The sequence below is a fragment of the Podarcis vaucheri genome (assembly GCF_965113315.1).
Source record: "Podarcis vaucheri genome assembly, chromosome: Z".
NCBI lineage: Eukaryota > Metazoa > Chordata > Lepidosauria > Squamata > Lacertidae > Podarcis > Podarcis vaucheri.
Genome location: NC_138758.1, coordinates 838,829 through 864,984, shown reverse-complemented (window position 1 = coordinate 864,984; position 26,156 = coordinate 838,829). Strand labels below are relative to the sequence as shown.

Sequence of the window (26,156 nt, the reverse complement as noted above, 5' to 3'; positions counted from 1 at the left end):
AATTTCACAATATAACACAACCACTTCCAGATACTCACAGAGGACTCACAGAAGCTCAGAAGTGAAGTTGCCTGATGATGCTCAGCCTGAACCATAACAACAACAACAACAACAACAACAACAATTTATCATTTCTGCCCCGCCCATCTGGCTGGCTCTCCCCAGCTGCTCTGAGCTGCTTCCAACAAAAGATTAAAAAGACAGCCGTTTAAAATTTCCTGAAATTATGCACACACACCCCGAGAGGGCTCAGATTCCTACAGGGGCTACTCAGCATTTTGGACGTTTTCAGAGACTGAAGTAGCTGGGCAGGTATTTATATCCTGTTGACGGTGCCCTATTCTTCTCCCCTGAGATCACCTAAAATGGTAAATGTTTTCCATGGGATGAGGGCCACCAGTCCTGGGCAAAGGGGTGTGGACATCTCTTGGTGCCCCCCCTCCCATATTAATAGCCTCCCTGAACTCTCAAACTGGGAGAGCTCTTACCAGCCGAGCTCCTAAAGTAGGGCTAGTTGGGAATTGGTCTTCGCTGAAGGATGGCTTATCACAGGCACGCAGGTAACCCTCCTCTGCGCCCTAAATATATATATGGCATTTCATTGTCTTTTGTGCTTCAAGCAAGAGATCTGGCTGGCTGGCTGGCTTGCTCTTTCAACAGGATTTCGCTGTGCTGGAAATTCTTCCTTTGAGCCTCACGATGGGGTGTGTGTGTGCTTTCTAACAAATAAGGAGACCCTCTGTGCGATGATATTCCTTCCAGGGTGGGCAGTAGGGTGGTTCATAAATTATTTTTTTTGGAAAATGCCTTCTCCAAAGGTCTTATCTTAACTACACTAGGGATCTCTGAAATTTCGTGCATATCAGTGAATATCTTGACCCTCCACAAAAATAGCTGTTTACTTGCCCATTTTCCTATATCGTGAAGGCTGAAATGTCAATTCAGTGGAGCAGGGTCAAGATATTAACTGATATGCTTGAAATTTCAGAAATAGCTATATAATCCCTAGTGTAGTAAGATAAAACCTTTGGAGAAGGCATTTTAAAAAAAAGTTTTTATGAACCGCCCTAGTGGTTAGAGGTTCTGCTAACTGCTGCAAGAAGGATCCTTGTACAAATATTTCCTTTGCTTTACTTTCATGCTGTGGGTGTCTGTTAGTGTTTCTGTCCTGTTTTTCCCTGAAACTTTCCAAACCCTTCAGTATTGCAAGAGCCTGGTAGAGATGCTTGTGGGGAGGAGTCTTCTCCTCCTTCATCTTTGGCGATCCCTCGTAGCTGAGTCAGATCTTCCATAAACAAGGTTTTAACAATGAGTCCATAAGTGACTGTGGAGGTCAATTCTGGATCCACAGTGGGGACATTGGTTTCTGGGTGGGAGTTGATCACAAGCGTTTCTTCCTCTTCACACATTTTTCCCTTGCATCCTGCGTTTGAGTGTCTTCCAAGCCCAGGACACCTTTGGTCAAGGCTGTTCTCCAACTGGAGCGCTCGCAGCCCAGTGCTTCCCAGTTGTCAGTGTTTATACTACATTTTTTTAAAAATTGCCTTGAGATCCTTCAACCTCTTTTGTGGACCACTGGCGTTACGCTTTCCATTTTTAAGTTCGGAAGAGAGTCATTGCTTTGGAAGGAGATACACAACATGACTGGTCCAAAGTTGATGTTGAAGGATCATTACTTCAACACTGGTGATCTTTGCTTCTTCCAGTATGCTGGCATTAGTTCGCCTGTCTTCCCAAGTGATATGTAAAAATTTCTGGAGACCCTGTTGACGGAATCTTTTGAGAAGCTGGAGATGGTGTGGATAAGCAAGTATAAGAGCTGGTAAAGGGCAATAAGCAGAATATCACTAACTTCATTTTAATATTCTGTTGGAAGCCGCCCAGAGTGGCTGGGGAAACCCAGCCAGATGGGTGGGGTATAAATAATAAATTTTTATTTTTATTTTTATTTTTATAATATAGCTCATGGATTGGACCCTAAACAACTGCCAGATCCTTTTAGCAGGAGACAGGACACAGATAAGCTTCAGGGACAGCATTGTCCCTGCTTAGACTCTCCATTAAACTCTTTGGCTGCCATTCTTTTAAATTTTGTTGTTGTTTAGTCATGTCTGCTTCTTTGTGACCCCACAGACCAGAGTATGCCAGGAACTCCTGTCTTCCACTGCCTCCCGCAGTTTGGTCAAACTCATGCTGGTAGCTTCGAGAACACTGTCCAACCATCTCGTCCTCTGTCGTCCCCTTCTCCTTGTGCCCTCCATCTTTCCCAACATCAGGGTCTTTTTCAGGGAATATTCTCTTCTCAGGAGGTGGCCAAAGTATTGGAGCCTCAGCTTCACGATCTGTCCTTCCAGTGAGTACTCAGGGCTGATTTCCTCCAGAATGGATAGGTGTGATCTTCTTGCAGTCCATGGGACTCTCAAGAGTCTCCTCCAGCACCATAATCCAAAAGCATCAATTCTTGAGCAATCAGCCTTCTTTATGGTCCAGCTCTCACTTCCATACATCACTACTGGGAAAACCATGGCTTTTACTATACGGACCTTTGTTGGCAAGGTGATGTCTTTGCTTTTTAAGATGGTGTCTAGGTTTGTCATCACTTTTCTCCCAAGAAGCAGGCGTCTTTTAATTTCGTGACTGCTGTCACCATCTGCAGTGATCATTTATAACATTTAGGTGTAGACAAATTAGACTATTTGCTTTACTAAAACCTGAAGAGTGAAGTTTTGGATAGACCATTTGAGTCCAGGCGCTCTTGGGACAATCTTGCAGCACTAGGGATATTAGACTGGGGGGATTTGAGTATAGGTGAAGCCAGAAGTTAAATGTCCTGTGCCAGATTCGTAATTCTACTGAAGGGAGATTGGCCTCTAGGCGCAATGATGCCTTTGGGACACAGGGTGGTACAGAAAAAAGTTGCCTTAGAAACTTTGCATGCAGGAAAGCTCCAAGCTAGACCCCTGGGACCACCACTTTAAAACATCTGAGGTCGCAGGTGAATCGAAAACCCCTGAGACCTGCTGCCTTTCTGAGTATGGCGCTTGGTGGACAAATATCCGGCTTCCTAGGGTGATGTTATTGGGTCCATATTACAGATCAGGTAGATTGAGGCAGAGGGTGAGAGAAAGGGTGTTAACGTCTCTTACGGAAATGACAGGTGCCCCCCACATCTTTAAAGTTGTTAAATGTTACAAATTTTATGCCTGAATGTATCATTTTGACTTGACAGCTCAGGGAAGATGCCCAGCTTTAAAAAATCATGTAACATCAACTCCCTTGCCAGTTTCCTCCATTTCAACGCTATTTTGCCCTTGGAAAAAGGACTCTTTTCTCTGCCACCTCTCCAAGCCTGGGGACATGTATACACACATCCTACCCCAGGAGGTTCCCAGAGACGACAATTGCTGAGCTGATTGTTGGCCAAGGGAAGCCAAATCTCATCACCAAACTTGTCTCAGGCTGCAAACATGCAAAGGAAGTTCTATTGTACTTTTGGGTGGTGGGACTTCAGAGGAAGAAGAAGAAGAAGAAGAGTTTGGATTTGATATCCCGCCTTTCACTCCCTTTAAGGAGTCTCAAAGCGGCTAACATTCTCCTTTCCCTTCCTCCACCACAACAAACACTCTGTGAGGTGAGTGGGGCTGAGAGACTTCAGAGAAGTGTGATTGGCCCAAGGTCACCCAGCAGCTGCATGTGGAGGAGCGGAGACTCAAACCTGGTTCCCCAGATTACGAGACTACCGCTCTTAACCACTACACCACACTGGTGTTTGCCTTTGCTAATCTTATACTTGGGTGTTGCCTTGACATATCTGTCTATGCTAATCTTGTGTAATCTTGACAGTTTTAATGGTGTAGCAATGAAGTATCAATGATGCTGTGTGAACTGTTTAAAAAGTCAATGTCGGCTCAATGCTCAGGGTTCTTACTGCCGTTTGAACCTGTCGCACAACAATAAGGAATCAAAGTCTACTGACTGCTGTTTTGCTCCAAATTACTTGCCTGGAATTTCCTTCTTTTACTGACCGCATGGACCCTCAGGGGACTTGCTCCCCAACAAGCTGGGCTGTTGAGTAGAGTCTCATCCCAGAATTTTCTTTAACACTTGCTTGGCAGAGCTCGCAGCTTAGCCCCTTGTCTCTGTCTTCCATAAGCACTTTGGTGCTCATTCGCCCTAGCGGTGCTCCCGCATTGTAGGATTGGCATTTGCTGTTCATGCTTCAATCCCACTCTGCCTGCTGACGGACAGATGGAGGCTGCAGAAATCGTTTCGTGTCTATCCAGAGACATTAGCGAAGCCCCCCCCAAAAGCTCTTTGCTTATCAGTTTCCACTCCCTCCTGTTTGTTGAATGTGCTCCACAAACTGTTGCCACGACACAAAATACTTGGTATAGAGCTGGACCAAATCCAGGTAATTGAGTGAAAGGGCAAGCGATTCATGAAACAATGGGATCATGGGCCTATATTTAGACTGGAGGGCGGGCGGGTGAGGTACGTGCCAGAGACAACATTGCAGAAACAGGTTAGCCATGAACACATTGGTTTTCCTTGGCTGTCCTTCGGAGGAGGTGCTCTGTGCGGCCCCACTGCTTCCTTACTTCTCTTGTTCTGAGCTTGTGCACCTGAACCTGTAGCTGTGAGAGCTTCAGACAGGAATGTGTCAGATCTGGGTCTCTGTCCCAGATCTAACGCTGTTTGAAATAAATAAATAAATAAATAAAATTGTCCAGTAGCACCTTAGAGACCAACTCAGTTTGTTCTTGGTTGAAGCTTTTGTGTGCAGGCGCCCTTCTTTAGATACAGTGAAACAGAAGTAACCAGACCTGATATATAGTGGGAGGGTGGGGTGAGGTATTTCTCAGAAGGGTAGTAGGAGATGGGTGATTTTATGGTTCCCAAAAGGAAACCTTCCTCTGCTTGTCCATATTGAGAGGATGCCAGCAAAGCTGAACCTTTTCCTAAAAAAGGATTACAGACCTGTGCCTCCATGATTGACATCTTCTTAATACTTGTAGTCAATAATAATAACAACACTTGGCTGTTGTGCGCAGGCAGACTTCTTCAGATACACTGAAGCGGAAGTCCCCAGACCCTTATATATAGTGGGAGGGGAGTCCCCAGACCCTGATATATAGAGGGAGGGGAGTCCCTAGACCCTGATATATAGAGGGAGGGGAGTCCCCAGACCCTGATATATAGAGGGAGGGGAGTCCCAGACTCTGATATATACAGGGAGGGGAGTCCCAGACCCTGATATATAGAGGAAGGGGAGTCCCCAGACCCTGATATACAGAGGGAGGTGAGTCCCAGACCTTGATATATAGAGGGAGGGGGTCCCCAGACCCTGATATATAGAGGGAGGGGAGTCCCCAGACCCTGATATATAGAGGGAGGGGAGTCCCAGACCTTGATATATAGAGGGAGGGGAGTCCCCAGACTCTGATATATAGAGGGAGGGGAGACCCCAGACCCTGATATATAGAGGGAGGGGAGTCCCAGACCTTGATATATAGAGGGAGGGGAGTCCCCGGACCCTGATATATAGAGGGAGGGGAGTCCCCAGACCCTGATATATAGAGGGAGGGGGTCCCCAGACCCTGATATATAGAGGGAGGGGAGTCCCCAGACCCTGATATATAGAGGGAGGGGAGTCCCAGACTCTGATATATACAGGGAGGGGAGTCCCAGACCCTGATATATAGAGGAAGGGGAGTCCCCAGACCCTGATATACAGAGGGAGGTGAGTCCCAGACCTTGATATATAGAGGGAGGGGAGTCCCCGGACCCTGATATATAGAGGGAGGGGAGTCCCCGGACCCTGATATATAGAGGGAGGGGAGTCCCCAGACCCTGATATATAGAGGGAGGGGAGTCCCCAGACCCTGATATATAGAGGGAGGGAAGTCCCAGACCTTGATATATAGAGGGAGGGTAGTCCCCGGACCCTTATATATAGTGGGAGGGGAGTCCCTAGACCCTGATATAGAGAGGGAGGGGAGTCCCCGGACCCTGATATATAGAGGGAGGGGAGTCCCCGGACCCTGATATATAGAGGAAGGGGAGTCCCCAGACCCTTATATATAGTGGTAGGTGAGTCCCTATACCCTGATATATAGAGGGAGGGGAGTCCCCGGACCCTTATATATAGTGGGAGGGGAGTCCCTAGACCCTGATATAGAGAGGGAGGGGAGTCCCCGGACCCTGATATATAGAGGGAGGGGAGTCCCCGGACCCTGATATATAGAGGAAGGGGAGTCCCCAGACCCTTATATATAGTGGTAGGTGAGTCCCTATACCCTGATATATAGAGGGAGGGGAGTCCCCGGACCCTGATATATAGAGGAAGGGGAGTCCCGGGACCCTGATATATAGTGGGAGGGGAGTCCCCAGACCCTGATATATAGAGGGAGGGGAGTCCCTGGACCCTGATATATAGAGGGAGGGAAGTCCCAGACCTTGATATATAGAGGGAGGGGAGTCCCCAGATCCTTATATATAGTGGGAGGGGAGTCCCTAGACCCTGATATATAGAGGGAGGGGAGTCCCCGGACCCTGATATATAGAGGAAGGGGAGTCCCGGGACCCTGATATATAGTGGGAGGGGAGTCCCCAGACCCTGATATATAGAGGGAGGGGCGTCCCCAGACCCTGATATATAGAGGGAGGGAAGTCCCCGACCTTGATATATAGAGGGAGGGGGTCCCCAGACCCTGATATATAGAGGGAGGGGAGTCCCCAGACCCTGATATATAGAGGGAGGGGAGTCCCCAGACCCTTATATATAGTGGGAGGGGAGTCCCCGGACCCTGATATATAAAGGGAGGGGAGTCCCCAGACCCTTATATATAGAGGGAGGGGAGTCCCAGACTCTGATATATACAGGGAGGGGAGTCCCCAGACCCTGATATACAGAGGGAGGTGAGTCCCAGACCTTGATATATAGAGGGAGGGGAGTCCCCGGACCCTGATATATAGAGGGAGGGGAGTCCCCGGACCCTGATATATAGAGGGAGGGGAGTCCCCAGACCCTGATATATAGAGGGAGGGGAGTCCCCAGACCCTGATATATAGAGGGAGGGAAGTCCCAGACCTTGATATATAGAGGGAGGGTAGTCCCCGGACCCTTATATATAGTGGGAGGGGAGTCCCTAGACCCTGATATAGAGAGGGAGGGGAGTCCCCGGACCCTGATATATAGAGGGAGGGGAGTCCCCGGACCCTGATATATAGAGGAAGGGGAGTCCCCAGACCCTTATATATAGTGGTAGGTGAGTCCCTATACCCTGATATATAGAGGGAGGGGAGTCCCCGGACCCTTATATATAGTGGGAGGGGAGTCCCTAGACCCTGATATAGAGAGGGAGGGGAGTCCCCGGACCCTGATATATAGAGGGAGGGGAGTCCCCGGACCCTGATATATAGAGGGAGGGGAGTCCCCAGACCCTTATATATAGTGGTAGGTGAGTCCCTATACCCTGATATATAGAGGGAGGGGAGTCCCCGGACCCTGATATATAGAGGGAGGGGAGTCCCCGGACCCTGATATATAGAGGAAGGGGAGTCCCGGGACCCTGATATATAGTGGGAGGGGAGTCCCCAGACCCTGATATATAGAGGGAGGGGAGTCCCTGGACCCTGATATATAGAGGGAGGGAAGTCCCAGACCTTGATATATAGAGGGAGGGGAGTCCCCAGACCCTTATATATAGTGGGAGGGGAGTCCCTAGACCCTGATATATAGAGGGAGGGGAGTCCCCGGACCCTGATATATAGAGGAAGGGGAGTCCCGGGACCCTGATATATAGTGGGAGGGGAGTCCCCAGACCCTGATATATAGAGGGAGGGGCGTCCCCAGACCCTGATATATAGAGGGAGGGAAGTCCCAGACCTTGATATATAGAGGGAGGGGGTCCCCAGACCCTGATATATAGAGGGAGGGGAGTCCCCAGACCCTGATATATAGAGGGAGGGGAGTCCCCAGACCCTTATATATAGTGGGAGGGGAGTCCCCGGACCCTGATATATAAAGGGAGGGGAGTCCCCAGACCCTTATATATAGTGGGAGGGGAGTCCCCAGACCCTGATATATAGAGGGAGGGGAGTCCCCAGACCCTTATATATAGTGGGAGGGGAGTCCCCAGACCCTGATATATAGAGGGAGGGGAGTCCCCAGACCCTGATATATAGTGGGAGGGGAGTCCCCAGACCCTGATATATAGAGGGAGGGGAATCACCGCACCCTGATATATAGAGGGAGGGGAGTCCCAGACCCTGATATATACAGGGAGGGGAATCACCGCACCCTGATATATAGAGGGAGGGGAGTCCCCAGACCCTGATATATCGAGGGAGGAGAGTCCCCAGACCCTGATATATAGAGGGAGGGGAGTCCCCAGACCCTGATATATAGAGGGAGGGGAGTCCCCAGACCCTGATATATAGAGGGAGGGAAGTCCCCGGACCCTGATATATAGAGGGAGGGGAGTCCCCGGACCCTGATATATAGTGGGAGGGGAGTCCCCAGACCCTGATATATAAAGGGAGGGGAGTCCCCAGACCCTGATATATAGAGGGAGGGGAGTCCCCAGACCCTGATATATAAAGGGAGGGGAGTCCCCAGACCCTGATATATAGAGGGAGGGGAGTCCCCAGACCCTGATATATAGAGGGAGGGGAGTCCCCAGACCCTGAGATATAGTGGGAGGGGGTCCCCAGACCCTGAAATATAGAGGGAGGGGAGTCCCCAGACCCTGATATATAGAGGGAGGGGAGTCCCCAGACCCTGATATATAGAGGGAGGGAGTCCCAGACCCTGATATATAGAGGGAGGGGAGTCCCCAGACCCTGATATATAGAGGGATGGGAATCACCGCACCCTGATATATAGAGGGAGGGGAGTCCCCAGACCCTGATATATAGAGGGAGGGAAGTCCCAGACCCTGATATATAGAGGGAGGGGAGTCCCCAGACCCTGATATATAGAGGGAGGGGAGTCCCCAGACCCTGATATATAGTGGGAGGGGAGTCCCCAGACCCTGATATATAGAGGGATGGGAATCACCGCACCCTGATATATAGAGGGAGGGGAGTCCCCAGACCCTGATATATAGAGGGAGGGAAGTCCCAGACCCTGATATATAGAGGGAGGGGAGTCCCCAGACCCTGATATATAGAGGGAGGGGAGTCCCCAGACCCTGATATATAGTGGGAGGGGAGTCCCCAGACCCTGATATATAGAGGGAGGGAAGTCCCAGACCCTGATATATAGAGGGAGGGAAGTCCCAGACCCTGATATATAGAGGGAGGGGAGTCCCCAGACCCTGATATATAGAGGGAGGAGAGTCCCCAGACCCTGATATATAGAGGGAGGGTGGGGCGGGTGTTTTCTCTGAAGAGTAGTAGGACTCAGTGGGTATGGTTAACCTGTTGGCGACTGTGAACAACTGCAATTAGTCCTTCAGAAAAAAGCAGGGGTGCCAAAAATAGCCAGGTCTCTCCATAGTTTTCAGCTGGGCGATAAGTTGCAATTCAGCCACTTCTCTTACAAGTCTCTTTCTGAAATTCTTTTGTAATAATACAGCTGCTTGGAGATCCTGTATTCAACGTCCCAGAAGATGGAAGCGTTCTCCTCTTGGCTACTCTGCCTTGCAATTCCCGATGTCGGAGTGATGCCCATTTATCCTCTGGCATAGAGTTTGGCCTGTTGGTCCAATAGAGACCACTGCTGGCATTTGATGGCATTTGATGGCATACACAATGTCCAAAATGAGCCATTCAATAGGCCTGAGATGGGATGTTTGGCATTGTTGGGTCCAGCGATGGTGTCGTCTGGGTGTGAGTGGCAGCAAAGTTGGCACCTGGGTTTATTGCAGACTCTGGTACCAGTGTCCATGTTAAGGTATGATTGTGGGTTGTCGCCGTCTAGGAAGGTTGCAAATCTCTGATGAGGCGTTGAACTGTTTTAACTTGGGAGCTGTATGTGATTGCTAGTGGCATTCTGTTATTTTCTCTTTGGTGTCTGTCTCGCAGCAAGCGCTCTCTGGCAATCTGTCTCACTTTGTTGATCTGTTGTTGAACTTTGAATTCCAAAACACCTGAATCTAGGATCTAAGGCTGTTTGAAAGAAGACCAACATCCAAAGCAATTTTGGCCAAGAATGTGAACTGCTGGGGAAACCCTGGGAGTTTGTCTGTCTCCTGTGTTCTGTCTCTTGATGGATGAGGTGGCAGCTGGCCTGATGAATGGGAGACAGGTCGAGGTAACATAGCTGGAAGTTTTGGCAAGTCGGAGGGGAGACAGCGTCCCAGCCATTGAAGCAATGTGTTCTGAAATATACTCAGAGTCGCAAAGTGATTTCATGCTCTTTATTCAGCTCATAGTGGTGAGGAGGAATGAATGAAAGTCCCCTCACAGTATCTGCTTTATATACATTATTTACACAATGGGCTGCACATGATTGGCTAATTCCGGAATTCTACTGTAAGCCAATCAGGTTGTGGATTCACTTCTATCTGGAGCAGGATTGGGTGGTTCCTGCCAACCAATCATACTGCTGCATTGTTCTAGGACCAATCAGACTGCTGCATTCTGAATCCTATTGTTCTAGGACTAATCAGACTGCTGCAATTTGGATCCTATTGTTCTCAGTACATAACACCCCTCCCCTCTAAGTTCCAGTCCTGCCCGGGAGGTCGCATTCATAGTCCTCAAGGTATGCTGGCGGCCTACGTGTGCGTTGCGGCCTGGGGTGTTCCCTGGTCCGGGGTTCAGGTTCTGGCTCGTGTTCCAAGGATGCTGGCTGTGATGGGGTTGTTTGGTCTGGTGCAACCGGCTCGCTCAGTCGTGGTTCTGGTTCTGGTGTCCTTTCGGCCTCACGGGTCCTCTCTGTATTTACTGATTCTGCCTCTCCTGCTGGCCCCTCCTGCTCTATGGGCCTCACTGCCCCGCTGTTCCCTTGGGACTCCTCTGACCTGTCCTCCTCCTGGGTTTCTCCCGGGAATCGTCGCCGTATCTGGTCGCAGTGGCGGCGCCAGCATTGCCCTCCATCCATTAGCACCTCGTACGACACTGGGCCAGTGACCCTGGTGACTGTGGCGGGTACCCATGCTGGGCCTGCCCCAAAATTCTTTGCGTACACTGGGTCCTGGGCCTCGAAGGTCCGGGGGCTCCTGTCTTCCCCCACCACTACCTCATCCTGAGCTCTATCGGGGTGAAGGCGGTCCAATCTGATTGCAAGGCGCCGACCCATTAGTAGTTCAGTGGGGCTCCGGCCAGTCGTTGAGCTGGGGGTGCTGTGCTGTGCTAGAAGGAATGCAGCGAGGTGGTACTCCCAGTCCCCTTGCGTCATGCGGCGAAGGGTGTCCTTGGTGGTCCGCACCATGCGTTCTGCTTGGCCATTGGTGGCAGGGTGGAACGGCGCCGAACGGATGTGGCGGATGGCGTTCTGCGCTGTGAAGGTTTGGAATTCTCCTGACGTAAATGCAGTCCCGTTGTCTGAGACGAGAGTGTCAGGGAGCCCGTGGGTTGCAAACAGCCTGCGTAGTACCCGGATGGCTGCGGACGTGGAAGTGGACGGTACCAGTGCGACTTCCAGCCATTTGGTGTAGGAGTCCACCACTATGAAGAATGTTTTCCCCTGAAAGGGGCCAGCGAAATCCACATGCAGGCGTGACCATGGTGCTCGGGCGGACTCCCAGGACTGGACTGGGGCCCTTGGGGGATCTGGGCGGGATTCTTGGCAGGCCTGGCAGTGTTTGACCCAGGCCTCTATCTCTCCATCGATCCCCGGCCACCACACATAACTCCTGGCAAGGGCCTTCATTCTTACTACCCCTGGGTGTGTCTCGTGTAGGGCTGTGAGGACCCTTTTGCGGAGGGGCTGGGGAACAACGACCCTGCTTCCCCATAACAGGCACCCCTTGTGGGCCGACAGTTCATGTTTGCGGGTTGTGTAGCCGGCGAATTCTGGCCCGGGGCTGCTGCTGGGCCATCCCCTCCACACCCAGTCCAGGACCCGGGAGATGACCCTATCTTTCTTGGAATGGTGCGCAACATATTGTGCTTGAATGGGGCGGTCGGGAAGCAGCTCCAGGCTCATGACCTCTTGTGCAGGTGCTGGGGCGGGGCCTGTTTCCGGTAGTGGTAGCCTGCTGCGGGCATCCACATGGCCCATCGCCTTCCCAGGTCGGTGAATCAGTGCATACTGGTAGCTGGCAAGGAAAATTGACCACCTGAGGATGCGAGGAGACAGCACTTGGGGGGTCTGCTTCTCAGAGGCAAACAGGCCGAGCATGTGAGGGCGCTCTGGCTGCGACATCTGTCACCCCATTGATCGCCAGGGTTGATTCGGCTGATCTGGCTGGCTAGGCTGGTGTCCCCTCCCTCCCTCACCGCTCCATGTGTGTCCCTCCCGAAGCTGCGCGCTCGGCGGAAGAGGACGACCATCCCATATAGAAGGAGTGTACCGTTCTTTGGTCAAGGGTATACGATAGCTGCGCTCCCCTGCTAGAACCTCCAAACAGGCCGAGCAACGGCTTCTGGTCAGTCACCACGGTAAAGGGCCGCCCATACAAGAAATCATGGAATTTTTTTACTCCCTTCACGATTGCCAGCTCCTCCTTGTCAATTTGCGAGTAGTTCCGCTCGGTTGCATTGAGTGTCTGGGAAAAGTACGCCACCGGTACCTCTCTTCCATCCGGGAGTTGGTGCCCCAGGACAGCGCCAATGCCGTAGGGTGAGGCGTCGCATGCTAGCACCACCGGCAGCCTCTCGTCGAAGTGTGCCAAGACCGAGTTTGAGACAAGCAAGTCCTTGACTGCCTGGAATGCGGCCTCCTGGCGCTGGCCCCACACCCAAGGGGCCCGCTTGTCCAGGAGTCTGTGTAGGGGCTCCGCTACCGCCGCCTTGTGGGGAAGGAAGGAATGGTAAAAGTTCAGTAGTCCCAAGAAGGCCTGAAGTTCAGTCTTGTTCTTGGGCGCTGGGGCATCACAAATGGCCCGTACCTTGTCCCCAGTTGGGTGGACCCCTTCTGCGTCCACCATAAATCCCAGAAAGTCCACCTGAGGCACTCCTAGTAGACACTATTCCCGCTTCACCTTGAGACCCGCCGTCTGGAAACAGTGCAGAACAGTGCGGAGGCGGTCCTCAAACTCCTCTGGTGTGGGCCCGGCAATCAACACATCATCGAAGAAGGGGGTGACGCCAGGAATCCCTTTAAGGAGCGAGTCCATTAGATTCTGGAATATGCCTGGTGCCACACTGACCCCGAATTGCAGCCGCTTTACCCTGAATGCTCCTCTGTGCGTCACAATTGTCTGTGCCCACGATTGGAATGTAATAATGGGGGGATACAATCTATTTCAGAGAAACAGACCAGACAAGAAAGGAGGAGGAGTGGCGTTATATGTCAGGGATGTGTATACCTGTGAAGAGATCCAAGATTTAGATCCTCAAAGCCAAAGTGAGAGCATTTGGGTCAAAATTAAGGGAGAGAAGAATAACAGAGACCTCATTGTGGGAGTTTACTATAGATCCCCAAGCCAAACGGAGGACATAGATGATGCCTTCCTGGAACAGATGGCCAAGCATGCAAAAGGGAGATAGTAGTAATGGGGGACTTCAATTACCCGGATATTTGTTGGACGTCAAACTCAGCCAAGAGCATAAGGTCAAACAGATTCCTCACTGGCCTTGCAGACAACTTCATTGTCCAGAAAGTGGGAGAAGCAACAAGAGGAACAGCCATTTTAGATCTGGTCCTAACCAATGTTGATGACCTGGTTAGTGGGGTAGAAGTGGAAGGATCATTAGGCGCGAGTGATCATGCTCTTCTGAAGTTTACTATACAGCGGAAAGGAGCAGCCAAGCATACTAGGACTCAATTTATTGACTTTAAGAAAGCCGACTTCATAAAACTTAGGGAAGTGCTGGGTGAGATCCCATGGACAACAATACTAAAAGGAAAGGGAGTTCATGATGGCTGGGAGTTTGTTAAGAGGGAGATACTAAAAGCACAACGTCAGGCAATACCAATGAGACGGAAACATGGAAGGTGCCTAAAGAAGCCAGGGTGGCTATCTAAAGAACTTTTAACTGAATTAAGATTAAAAAAGGATGTGTACCAAAAATGGAAAAGGGGGGAAACCACCAAAGAGGAATTCAAACAAATAGCCAGCACGTGTAGACACAAAGTCAGAAAAGCTAAAGCACAGAATGAACTCAGACTTGCTAGAGAGGTAAAAAGCAACAAAAAAGGCTTTTATGGGTATGTTCGTAGCAAAAGGAAGAACAAAGAAACAATGGGGTCACTCAGAGGAGAAGATGGTGAAATGCAAACAGGGGACACAGAAAGGGCTGAACTACTCAATGCCTTCTTTGCCTCAGTCTTCTCCGATAAAGAAAACAATGCCCGACCTGAAGAATTTGGAGCAAATGATTCAGCAAAGGAAACACAGCCCAGAATAACTAAGGAGATAGTACAAGAATATTTGGCTAGTTTAGATGTATTCAAGTCTCCCGGGCCAGATGAACTGCATCCAAGAGTATTAAAAGAACTGGCAGATGTGATCTCAGAACCACTGGCAGTCATCTTTGAGAATTCCTGGAGAACAGGCACAGTCCCGGCAGACTGGAGGAGGGCAAATGTTGTCCCTATTTTCAAAAAGGGGAAAAGAGAGGACCCAAATAATTACCGCCCAGTCAGTCTGACATCAATAGCAGGGAAGATTCTGGAGCAGATCATTAAGCAAACAGTCTGTGAGCACCTAGAAAGGAATGCTGTGATCACCAATAGTCAGCATGGATTTCTGAAAAATAAGTCATGTCAGACTAACCTGATCTCGTTTTTTGACAGAATTACAAGCCTGGTAGATGAAGGGAACGCTGTGGATGTAGCCTACCTTGATTTCAGCAAGGCATTTGACAAGGTGCCCCATGATATTCTTGTAAAGAAGCTGGTAAAATGCGGTCTTGACTATGCTACCACTCAGTGGATTTGTAACTGGCTGACTGACCGAACCCAAAGGGTGCTCATCAATGGTTCCTCTTCATCCTGGAGAAGAGTGACTAGTGGGGTGCCACAGGGTTCTGTCTTGGGCCCGGTCTTATTCAACATCTTTATCAACGACTTGGATGATGGACTCAAGGGCATCCTGATCAAATTTGCAGATGACACCAAACTGGGAGGGGTGGCTAACACCCCAGAGGACAGGATCACACTTCAGAACGACCTTGACAGATTAGAGAACTGGGCAAAAATAAACAAGATGAATTTTAACAGGGAGAAATGTAAAGTATTGCACTTGGGCAAAAAAAAATGAGAGGCACAAATACAAGATGGGTGACACCTGGCTTGAGAGCAGTACATGTGAAAAGGATCTAGGAGTCTTGGTTGACCACAAACTTGACATGAGCCAACAGTGTGACGCGGCAGCTAAAAAAGCCAATGCAATTCTGGGCTGCATCAATAGGAGTATAGCATCTAGATCAAGGGAAGTAATAGTGCCACTGTATTCTGCTCTGGTCAGACCACACTTGGAGTACTGTGTCCAGTTCTGGGCACCACAATTCAAGAAGGACACTGACAAACTGGAACGTGTCCAGAGGAGGGCAACCAAGATGGTCAAAGGCCTGGAAACGATGCCTTATGAGGAACGGCTAAGGGAGCTGGGCATGTTTAGCCTGGAGAAGAGAAGGTTAAGGGGTGATATGATAGCCATGTTCAAATATATAAAAGGATGTCACATAGAGGAGGGAGAAAGGTTGTTTTCTGCTGCTCCGGAGAAGCGGACACGGAGCAATGGATCCAAACTACAAGAAAGAAGATTCCACCTAAACATTAGGAAGAACTTCCTGACAGCAAGAGCTGTTCAACAGTGGAATTTGCTGCCAAGGAGTGTGGTGGAGTCTCCTACTTTGGAGGTCTTTAAGCAGAGGCTTGACAACCATATGTCAGGAGTGCTCTGATGGTGTTTCCTGCTTGGCAGGGGGTTGGACTCGATGGCCCTTGTGGTCTCTTCCAACTCTATGATTCTATGATTCTATGATTCTATGATTCTATGCCTCTGCTGTGGCCTCATCTACTGGCAGCTGTTGATATGCTTGGGCCAAGTCCAGCTTGCCAAAAATTTTCGACCCAGCCAGGGTGGCAAGGATATGGCTGACCACTGGCACTGGGTATGCGTGGGCCGTGAGGGCCTTGTTTATGGTACATTTGTAGTCTGCGCAGATGCGGACCGAACCATTAGGCTTGACGGGTGTGACGATTGGAGTTTCCCAGGGGGCATTAGGCACCGGCTCCAGCACTCCTTGCTCCACGAGTCGGTCCAATTCCTCGTCTATACGGGGTTTCAAGGCGAACGGGACCCGGCGGGCCTTGAGCCTGACCGGTCGTACTGCGGGGTCAAGCTGTAGCGCAATGGGGGGCGTATACTGTCCCAATTTCCCGTCGAAAACCCCTGGAAATTCCTTGCATATGGCGTCCACGTCCACTTGTAAGCTAGTGTGGTTCACCCCGGTGACGGCTAGCTCCAGTGGTCCAAACCATGCCAATCCCAGTAAGCTAATGTAGGGGCCCTTGACCACAAGCAAGTCCAGTTGCCGCGTCCGCCCTCTGTATTGCACCCTGAAGGTCCCAACCCCCATTGTGGGGACCTTACGTTTCTGGAAGTCCCATAGGGTGAATGGGGCCGGCCTGAGTTTGGGACCCCCAGTAGGACACAGTTTCCTTAAGGTCCTTGCCAAGATTATGGATAGAGTTGAACCCGTGTCAAGCTCCATGCGGCATGGGGCCCCCTCTATCTGTACCTCTACATAAATTTTCTCTACGTTGGGGTGGGGCAACTGGTATACCTGGCAGTCCGTGAGCCGAGTTGCCTTGGTGTGTTGGGCCCCGGGGCCTGGAGCTCTTGGATTGGTCATCTGATGCCTGGTGTCGGGTGGGCCGAGCCCGACACACCCGGGCGATGTGTCCCGATTTTCTGCACTGCCTGCACTCTGCGTTGCGGAAACGGCAGGTCCTCCTCTCGTGACTCTCCCCGCAGCTTGCGCAGTTTCCTCCTTCTCGTCGAGGCAGCTGTGGTCTGTGCACTGCTTGAGTGCGCTGCTGTACTCGGTGCACCTCCTCCCTGTCGGATCCTGAGTCGTCGGTGAGGTCTTCGTGGTGGACCCTCGGTTGGGATGGCAGGCTCGGCCGTGCCTCTTGCATCGACCTCTCGGCAGCTTCCGTTGCCAGGGCCTCCTCCAGAGCGACCTGGAACGTTAGGTCCTTCTTAGCGTAGAGGCGTCGTTGCAGCTTCTCATCCTTCAGGCCACCGACGAGGCGGTCACGAAGCATGTTCTCCAGCTCGGAGAAGTTGCAGAACCGGGCGGCTTGGCGGAGAGAGGTCACAAACCCAGTTATGGTTTCCCCGGGGGCTTGCCGCTTTGCGTAGAAGGCATTTCGACGGGCCACCACTGAGGGCTGCGGCGAAAAGTGCCTCTTCAGCTGTTCCATTATTGTTTTGTATGGAACAGTAGCGATGTCTTCAGGCGCAAGAAGAGCCCGGGCGATTTCAAACGTCTCCTCTCCGCAGACGCTGAAGAATATCGCCCTCTTCTTGGCGTCTTCTTCGTCGGTGACCCCTTTGGCTTCTAGGAGGAAGGTGAAACGGGAGGCGTACGCTTACCAGTCTCCAGATGCTGGGTTGAATGGCGAGAAGCTGCTGTTGGCTGCCATTCTGAGTTCCTTGTGTCCCGGAGCTGAAGCCTGGATACACGGTGCGAGGCAGCGGTGCGGCAGGTGGCGGTGCTGCGGTGCTGTGTGTGGCAGACAGCTCAGCGGGATCCCATCCTCGTCGCCAGTGAAATATACTCAGAGTCGCAAAGTGATTTCATGCTCTTTATTCAGCTCATAGTGGTGAGGAGGAATGAATGAAAGTCCCCTCACAGTATCTGCTTTATATACATTATTTACACAATGGGCTGCACATGATTGGCTAATTCCGGAATTCTACTGTAAGCCAATCAAGTTGTGGATTCACTTCTATCTGGAGCATGATTGGGTGGTTCCTGCCAACCAATCATACTGCTGCATTGTTCTAGGACTAATCAGACTGCTGCATTCTGAATCCTATTGTTCTAGGACCAATCAGACTGCTGCAGTTTGGATCCTATTCAACTCAGTACATAACATGTTCCTTTGTGGATTAGGAGCAGCTGGGTGCAAAGAGCAGCTGGGTCACGTCATGTTATTTAAAAAATGCCATTGCTCCTTTCCCCCTTATGGGGTACCCAAAAGCCCGTCTAGAGTCCTTAAGTGGGTTCCCTATCAGTAGGAGAAATTTTTTTGTTGTTGAGTCATTTAGTCGTGTCTGCTTCTTTGTGACCCCACAGACCAGAGCACGCCAGGCACTTCTGTCTTCCACTGCCTCCTGCAGTTTGGTCAAACTCATGTTGGTAGCTTCGAGAACACTGTCCCACCATCTCGTCCTCTGTCGTCCCCTTCTCCTTGTGCCCTCCATCTTTCCCAACATCAGGGTCTTTTCCAGGGAGTCTTCTCTTCTCATGAGGTGGCCAAAGTCTTGGAGCCTCAGCTTCAGGATCTGTCCTTCCAGTGAGCACTCAGGGCTGATTTCCTTCAGAATGGAGAGGTTGGACCTTCTTGTAGTCCAAGAGTCTCCTCCAGCACCATAATGCAAAAGCATCCATTTTTTGGCGATCAGCCTTCTTTATGGTCCAGCTCTCACTTCCATACATCACTACTGGGAAAACCATAGCTTGAACTATATGGATCTTTGTCAGTAAGGTGATCCTTGCTTTCTGAGATGCTGCCTAGTTTTGTCATCACTTTTCTCCCGAGAAGCAGGCGTCTTTTGATTTTGTGACTGCTGTCACCATCTGTCATATTTTGGGGGACTCAAATGGGGGCCCCTTTTTAAACATTTTTTAAAGTAAAAAAAACCTAGTCTTATACACAGAAAAGTACGGTACCTTGGCAATGGATTATTTGGATCCTGAACAACCAGGAGTTCTTAGCAAGAGATGGAAAAGTCCACGGACAAACAAAACTGTTTGCTTTATGCGGCTGCACAGAGCTGGCCAAGGAGCAGCATAGTTTGGATTTTTCAAGCCTTTGCCCATGTTTTGGAGGAGAGAAGGCTTGACTTGATTCCAGGCAGCCTCCCAGGCCCCGCGCTGGATCTCAAATGCCATCTTTCAGAATGTGGGGTTTCAAAGATCTTTTCCCGTGTCTGAGAGGTCCTCCTGGCTGGTTTTTTTAAACTTTGGTTTCCTGGTCTCTGTTGTGATGGTCTCCTTGTCGAGAATCACCCAGTTAGGTGTTTATTGATCTGTGTAACTTTGGAAAATGTCAATCTCATCTCCTACCTGAGCAGTTCTCTTTCCACAAGGGCCAACATTGATGTTGAAATCGAGCATTGCCTGAGCTCTGCGAGTGCAGCTTTCTCCCAATTGAAGGGCAGAGTGTTTGAGGACTCGGACATTCGCAAGGAAACCCAAATTTGCTGTGGTACTACCAACCTGACTGTCTGCTTGTGAAACACGGACCACTTATCAACACCGTCTCCAACTCCTCGAAAGATTCCATCAACGGGGTCTTGAAAAAGTTTGGGAAGACACAGGAGAACTAACGCCAGAGTACTGGAAGAAGCAAAGATTGCCAGTGTCGAAGTGACAATTCTTCAACATCAACTTCTTGAATCCTCATAAGACAAAAGTATTATTTTGGGTGGACAGGGGGTGGGTGGGTGTGAGTGAGGGACTCCCTGGTCCTGAATGGGGCAACTGTGCCCCTAAAGGACGAGGTGTGCAGCCTAGGGGTGATCTTGGACCCAAGGAGGCGCAGGTCCATTCTGTGTCCAGGGCAGCTCTATCTGGGACGCAGGATGAGACCCTCCCTGCCCAGAGCGGTGCATGCTCTGGTTATCTCCTGCTTGGACTGCTGCCACACGCTCTACGTGGGGCTACCTTTGAAGGTGACCCGGAAACTGCAACTAATCCAGAATGCAGCGACTGGGAGCAGCCACCAAGACCACATAACACCAGTCTTGAAAGACTTAGGGATGTTTCCAGGCCCAATTCAAAGCGTATTAAGAGGATTCCGGCAAGGCTGAAACTTACTGTTTTAAGGGAAAGGGACGGTATCCACAATATACAAAATACTACTCCAAAATCCCACAAACAACCAAGACGCAATCAAAAAACAATGGGAGAATGACATAGGCTATGAGATTAACCCTACTCAATGGACCAGAATGTGGTCTAAACCCCCCTTTAAATCCATATCAACGAAAAGAAAAGAACTCACACTGAAACTCACCTACAGGTGGTACCTAACACCAAGGAAACTAGCGCTAATACACCCAGGAACCTCACCAAAATGCTGGAGAGGGTACACCTCCACAGGCACATACCTCCACATGTGGTGGGAGTGTCCCAAAATCCAACTATTCTGGACAACAGCCACATGTAAAATAACTAAGCAAGTATTAGACATCACCCCAGAATTGGCCCTACTAAACATCTTCCAAGACAACAATGCCCATTTACACCACAAAGAACTCATAAACCACTTACTTTCAGCAGCCAGAAACACCATAGCCAGACACTGGAGAGACCTGTCAGGAGTAAGCATAGACCAATGGTACCAAATAGTATGGGAAACAGCCTTATTAGAAAAATTAACCAATAAACTGAAACTGACACGGGGACAAACAGAAGAAGACGCCTTCACCCCGGTATGGCTCCCCTTTATCACATACACAGCCCAACAGGACAATGACAATAATCCACCAACAGCATACAAATCAGTATGGCTAACCTGATCCAAAACACCCACCCACCCACCCCACTCACACACGAAAACAAAGACCACCACAGCCAATCACAAACAAACAACCACACCCTAGGCCAACCCCAACCTCTCTCATCACCAAAGAAACACAAGTGAACAGCAGAGAACCGGCACGAGTAACGCTGACACGAAACCCCTTAAGCAAAATAGAAACAAGAAGCGAAGTTACAGGGAACCAGGCAGGGGGCCTTCTTGGTAGTGGCACCCTCCCTGTGGAGCACCATCCTGACAGATGTTAAAGGAATAAACAACTGTATGACATTTAGAAGACATCTGAAGGCAGCCCTGCTTAGGGAAGCGGAATGACTTGTTTTAATGTATTTTTAATCTATGTCGGAAGCCCCCCAGAGTGGGGATGCCTGTCCAATACCATGTTCTGAGCTGCAGATGCTTTTCCTGTTTGCCATGCACCAACCATGTGCTTCGCTGTCTCCTTCCCCGCCGCCTTTGCCCTAAATATATTATTATTATTATTATTATTATTATTATTATTATTATTATTATTACAGGGCCTACCAGCTACACGGTGGGCACCATGTCGGAGCGCTTTGACTGCCACTATTGCCGGGACAACTTGCACGGGAAGAAGTATGTACAGAAGGAAGGGCGCCACTGCTGCATCAAGTGCTTCGAGAAGTTCTGCGCAAACACCTGTGCTGAGTGCAAGAAGCCCATCGGGGCCGATTCCAAGGTGGTTATTTTAACAGTTTGCTTGTTTACTGAATGGATATTTCCATCCCATGCTCCCTGCCCCAAGAAATGTTCAGGGAGGCAGGAGAGGACCCATTGTTTAATAGAGGCATAGGCAAACTTGGCCCTCCAGCTGTTTTGGGACTACAACTCCCATGATCCTTAGCTAGGGCTCCCCTGTGTGAGTGCCTGAGGGCCCCACTCCTGCCACTCACCACCTGGCCCAGGGCAGGGCCTGACAGGCCTCATAAGGACAGTTGCTGCTGCTGGCCAGGAAGACTCGGAGCGGTGCAGTGTTCTTTTAAAAATGTTAAAAAATTCTATTACCGGTATTTCCCTTTTGATTTTTTTTTTTTTTTTGTGGGGTGGGTGGGATGGATGTTTGGTTGGGTTTGGGAATTTGTTTTGATTTTGATGTGTTTGTAATTTTTACAGTTTTTTGTTTCTATTGTTTTATTGTGTTTTGTTTTAAAGGTTTTATTTTGTACTTAAGTGCTGCCAGGGAGTGGGTCCCAGCCAACAGATTGGCTGGGGCATGTTCCACAGGGCAGGTATGCACTGGGACAACCGATCTCGGTGATCATGGGTAGGAGGAGGAGTTACGCTAAGACCAGACCATGTCATTACTAAGGAGGCAGGCTTAGTCGTTGTTTGAGGACTATCCCTGCTTCCAGGTCTGGTCTTGACCGGACAGATACTGGAATCAGCAAGGGATACCCACATGACCTGAAGGTGCTGCTGTGCAATGCCAGGTCAATGATTCACAAGACCACTGCCATCCATGACTTGATCATGGATGGAGGACCTGACCTGGCATGTGTGACAGACTTGGTTGGATGAAGCAGATGGGCCTGTCTTAGCTTCTGCTTGTCCACCAGGTTTCTCTTACGCACAGTAACCCAGGTCATGTGGGCGGGGAGGGGGGGTTGCAGTGATTTTAAGAAAGTCATTAGTCTGCACCAGGCATCCTATTGGGAAGACCCAGTTTTCTGAGTCATGTTCTGGAAGTTGGGCTATAGGGGGAGTACAGGATTCCTTTTGGTGTACCGACCTCCCCGCTGCACCAAGGATTCCCTGCCCAAGCTGCTTCAGGTCGTGGCGGTTGTTCTCCTGGAGACACCTAGTTTGGTTGTCCTAGGGGATTTTAACATCCATGCCAACAGGACCTTACAAGGGGCCGCTCGGGACTTCATGGAAAGCATGGCCTCCATGGAGCTGTCCCTGAATAAGTCTGGCCCAACCCATAGCCGCGGACATGCCTTGGATCTGGTGTTCACCTCTATGGATGTTGGTGATCTGACACTAAGTAAAAATGAAACGAAATAAGTGCCATGGTCAGATCACTTCCTGGTGCAACTGGACTTCTCCGCGACCCATCCCCTCTGCAGGGAGGTGGAACCGATTCGGATGGTCCGCCCCCGCCACTTAATGGATCCAAATGGTTTCCAGAGAGTGGTAGGGGATGCTTTATCCCATGTTGATGGCCTTTCAGCTGATTCCCTGGTGGCCCGCTGGAATGTGCAGTTAAACAGGACTATTGACTATTTGGCTCCGAAGTGCCCTTTCTGATTGCATGGAGCCCAGACAGCCCTGTGGTTTTCCACGGACCTGAGGGCAATGAAACAATCACTGAGACGGCTAGAGCGCCGCCAGCAGATAACTCATTCTGAATCTGACTGGACATGGGTTAGAGCTCAATGTTGAGCCTACCAAGCAGCGATAGCAACGGCAAAGAGGACTTTCTTCACCGCCTCTATTGCATCTGCAGAAAACAGCAGCAGGAAACTTCTTCAGGTGGTTCGCAATTTAGTGGAGCCACCTGCTACATCGGGGCCCAGTACGGGCCACATGATCTCCTGCAATGATTTTGCAAAGTTTTTTGCAGATAAAATCGCTCAGATTCGGGAAGAGGTAGACCCCTGTGGGAGCAGGGCCGGGGCGGGAGAGTGCTAGAGTCCTGTCTAGTCAAGCTGTGTGGGATCAATTCCAATCTGTTACCTCCGAGGATGTGGACAGGCTGCTTGGATGAGTGAAACCAACCACCTGTCTCCTGGATCCTTGCCCATCCTGGCTTATAAAAGCTAGCCGGGAAGGGCTGGGCGATGGGCTTTGTGGGGCGGTGAATGCTTTCCTCCATGAGGGAGCCTTCCCAGACCCACTGAAAGAGGCGGTTATCAAACTGCTTCTTAAAAAACCATCTTTAAATGCGGCCAATATGGCCAACTATCGCCCAGTTTCAAATCTTCCATTCTTGGGCAAGGTGATTGAGCTGAACAACTCCAGGCACGCCTTGAAGAAGCGGACCATTTGGATCCCTTCAGGCCTCATCATGGGACTGAAACTGCCTTGGTCGCACTGGTTGATGATCTCCGGCGGGCTAGGGACAAAGGTGAGAGCTGTTTCCTAGTTCTGCTGGATCTCTCAGCGGCTTTTGATACCATTGACCATAACATCCTTCTGGACCGTCTAGAGGGGCTGGGAGCTGGGGGTACAGTGGTTTCGCTCCTTCCTCCTGGGCCGTGTTCAGAAAGTGGTGGTGGGGGGAATGAGTGTTCAGACCCCTGGGCTCTCACTTGTTGGGTGCCTCAGGGTTCTGTCCTCTCCCCCATGCTTTTCAATATCTACATGCAGCCGCTGGGAGAGATGATCAGGGGGTTTGGGCTGGGTGTTCATCAGTATGCGGATGATAGCCAGCTCTACTTCTCTTTCAAATCGGAACCAGTGAAGGCGGTGAAGGTCCTGTGTGAGTGTCTGGAGGCGGTTGGAAGATGGATGGTGGCTAACAGATTGAGGTTGAATCCTGACAAGACAGAAGTACTGTTTTGGGGGGACAGGGGGTAGGTGTGGAGGACTACCTGGTTCTGAATGGGGTAACTGTCCAGAGTGGTGCATGCTCTGGTTATCTCTCGCTTGGACTACTGCAATGCGCTCTATGTGGGAAGGTGACCCGGAAACTACAACTAATCCAGAATGCGGCAGCTAGACTGGGGACTGGGAGCGGCCGCCGAGACCATATAACACCGGTCTTGAAAGACTTACACTGGCTCCCAGTATGTTTCCAAGCACAATTCAAAGTGTTGGTGCTGACATTTAAAGCCCTAAACAGCCTCGGTCCAGTATACCTGAAGGAGTGTCTCCACCTCCATTGTTCTCCCCGGACACTGAGATCCAGCGCCGAGGGCCTTCTGGCAGTTCCCTCCCTGTGAGAAGTGAGGTTACAGGGAACCAAACAGAGGGCCTTCTCGGTAGTGGCACCCCCCCTGTGGAATGCCCTCCCATCTGATGTCAAGGAAATAACTATCTCACTTTTAAAGGACATCTGAAGGCAGCCCTGTTTAGGGAAGCTGTTAATGTTTAATAGGTTATTGTATTTTAGTGTTTTGTTGGAAGCCTCCCAGAGTGGCTGGGGAAGCCCAGCCAGATGGCCGGGGTATAAATATTATTATTATTATTACTACTACTACTACTACTACTACTACTAATAATAATAATACTAGCACGAGAAGTGGTCAGGGATGATGGGAATTGTAGTCCCAAAACAGCACACAGGAAAAACTTTAAACAAATCCTTATTTCCTGATGAATAGCCTTTGGATTCTGGACACATGGTCAGCAGACCCTGGGCACCTTCCACTGGACATTCAGTAGAATGGCTTTCGCCCCACCATCAAGCTAACAAGGAACCAATCTATGCAATAAATGCATTGTCTGGACACTACTATAAAAAGACAGGATGGGCGCATAGACACCACCTGAGGCCGGAAACCAAACAACTGGCAAACATATCTACATGCTTCTGGCCACCACCCCAAACATAACAAACAATCCATTGTGTATAGCCAGGCTCTGTTCCAACTCTACAGACAGGGATGCTCCCCTAAGAGATCTGCAGCAAACCTTTTTGGAACTAAAATATCCGCCTGATGGAAAAAATAAAAAAGGTATCTGAAGAAGTGTGCCTGCACACGAAAGCTTCTACCCAGGACAAACTGAGTTGTCCTCTAAGATGCTAATTTTCTAATTTATTTCGACTATGCCATAAATAAATATATATTTTTACATATTTATTTTTTCATTATGAATTATGATTATCTTTTATATATTTCTTCCTAACGAGCTAGTAAGTCCCTTTGCCAAGCAGAGTGCACCCCCATTTTGAACACATAGCGGTTGGCTCAAGACTAGTTTCTCACTCGCCATCTACCGGTAGATCCCCGGCAGATCCTGGTAGGTCGCCAGATTCTTATCGTGTACAAAAAGTTACGGGGAGGGGGGAGCTTAAAAAAACTCTGTGCAATCCCCCCCGCAGAAAAGCTCAACAACTTTGGGCAATATACCCACCCACGCACTCCCCCCTCCCTCCAATGACAACGGGTAGATCACTGCCAGTTTTTTTATACTGGGAGTAGATCACGGTCTCTTGGGAGTTGGGACATGCCTGAATATGACACGGCCTCCCCGTGACTGTTATCCCACCTCCCCACCCCCATAAGGAGAGATGGAAAAAATTGGACCGGGAGCTGCCGGATAAGAACCAATAGATGGCAGCATTGGAGAGCGTTGCTAAAAAACAACAACACACATGGACATGCAAAACTTACCTGGCCGGTTTCTCTAG

The 26,156-nt window shown here is 50.0% G+C and overlaps 1 protein-coding gene across 2 annotated transcripts in view; it reads left to right on the top strand.

Annotated features, from left to right (window-relative positions):
- FHL1 (four and a half LIM domains 1) overlaps window positions 1–26,156 on the top strand; it is a 71,488-nt gene that overhangs the window by 36,489 nt on the left and 8,843 nt on the right. The window contains exons 1-2 of one of the 2 annotated variants that reach the window (XM_082207504.1): window positions 406–560; window positions 21,358–21,539. In XM_082207504.1, the coding sequence (XP_082063630.1) occupies window positions 539–560; window positions 21,358–21,539 (204 nt within the window). In that variant the 5' untranslated portion in view covers window positions 406–538. Of the gene's footprint in view, window positions 1–405; window positions 561–21,357; window positions 21,540–26,156 lie in introns of those variants that run through there. The other variant, XM_082207505.1, reaches the window with a different exon arrangement.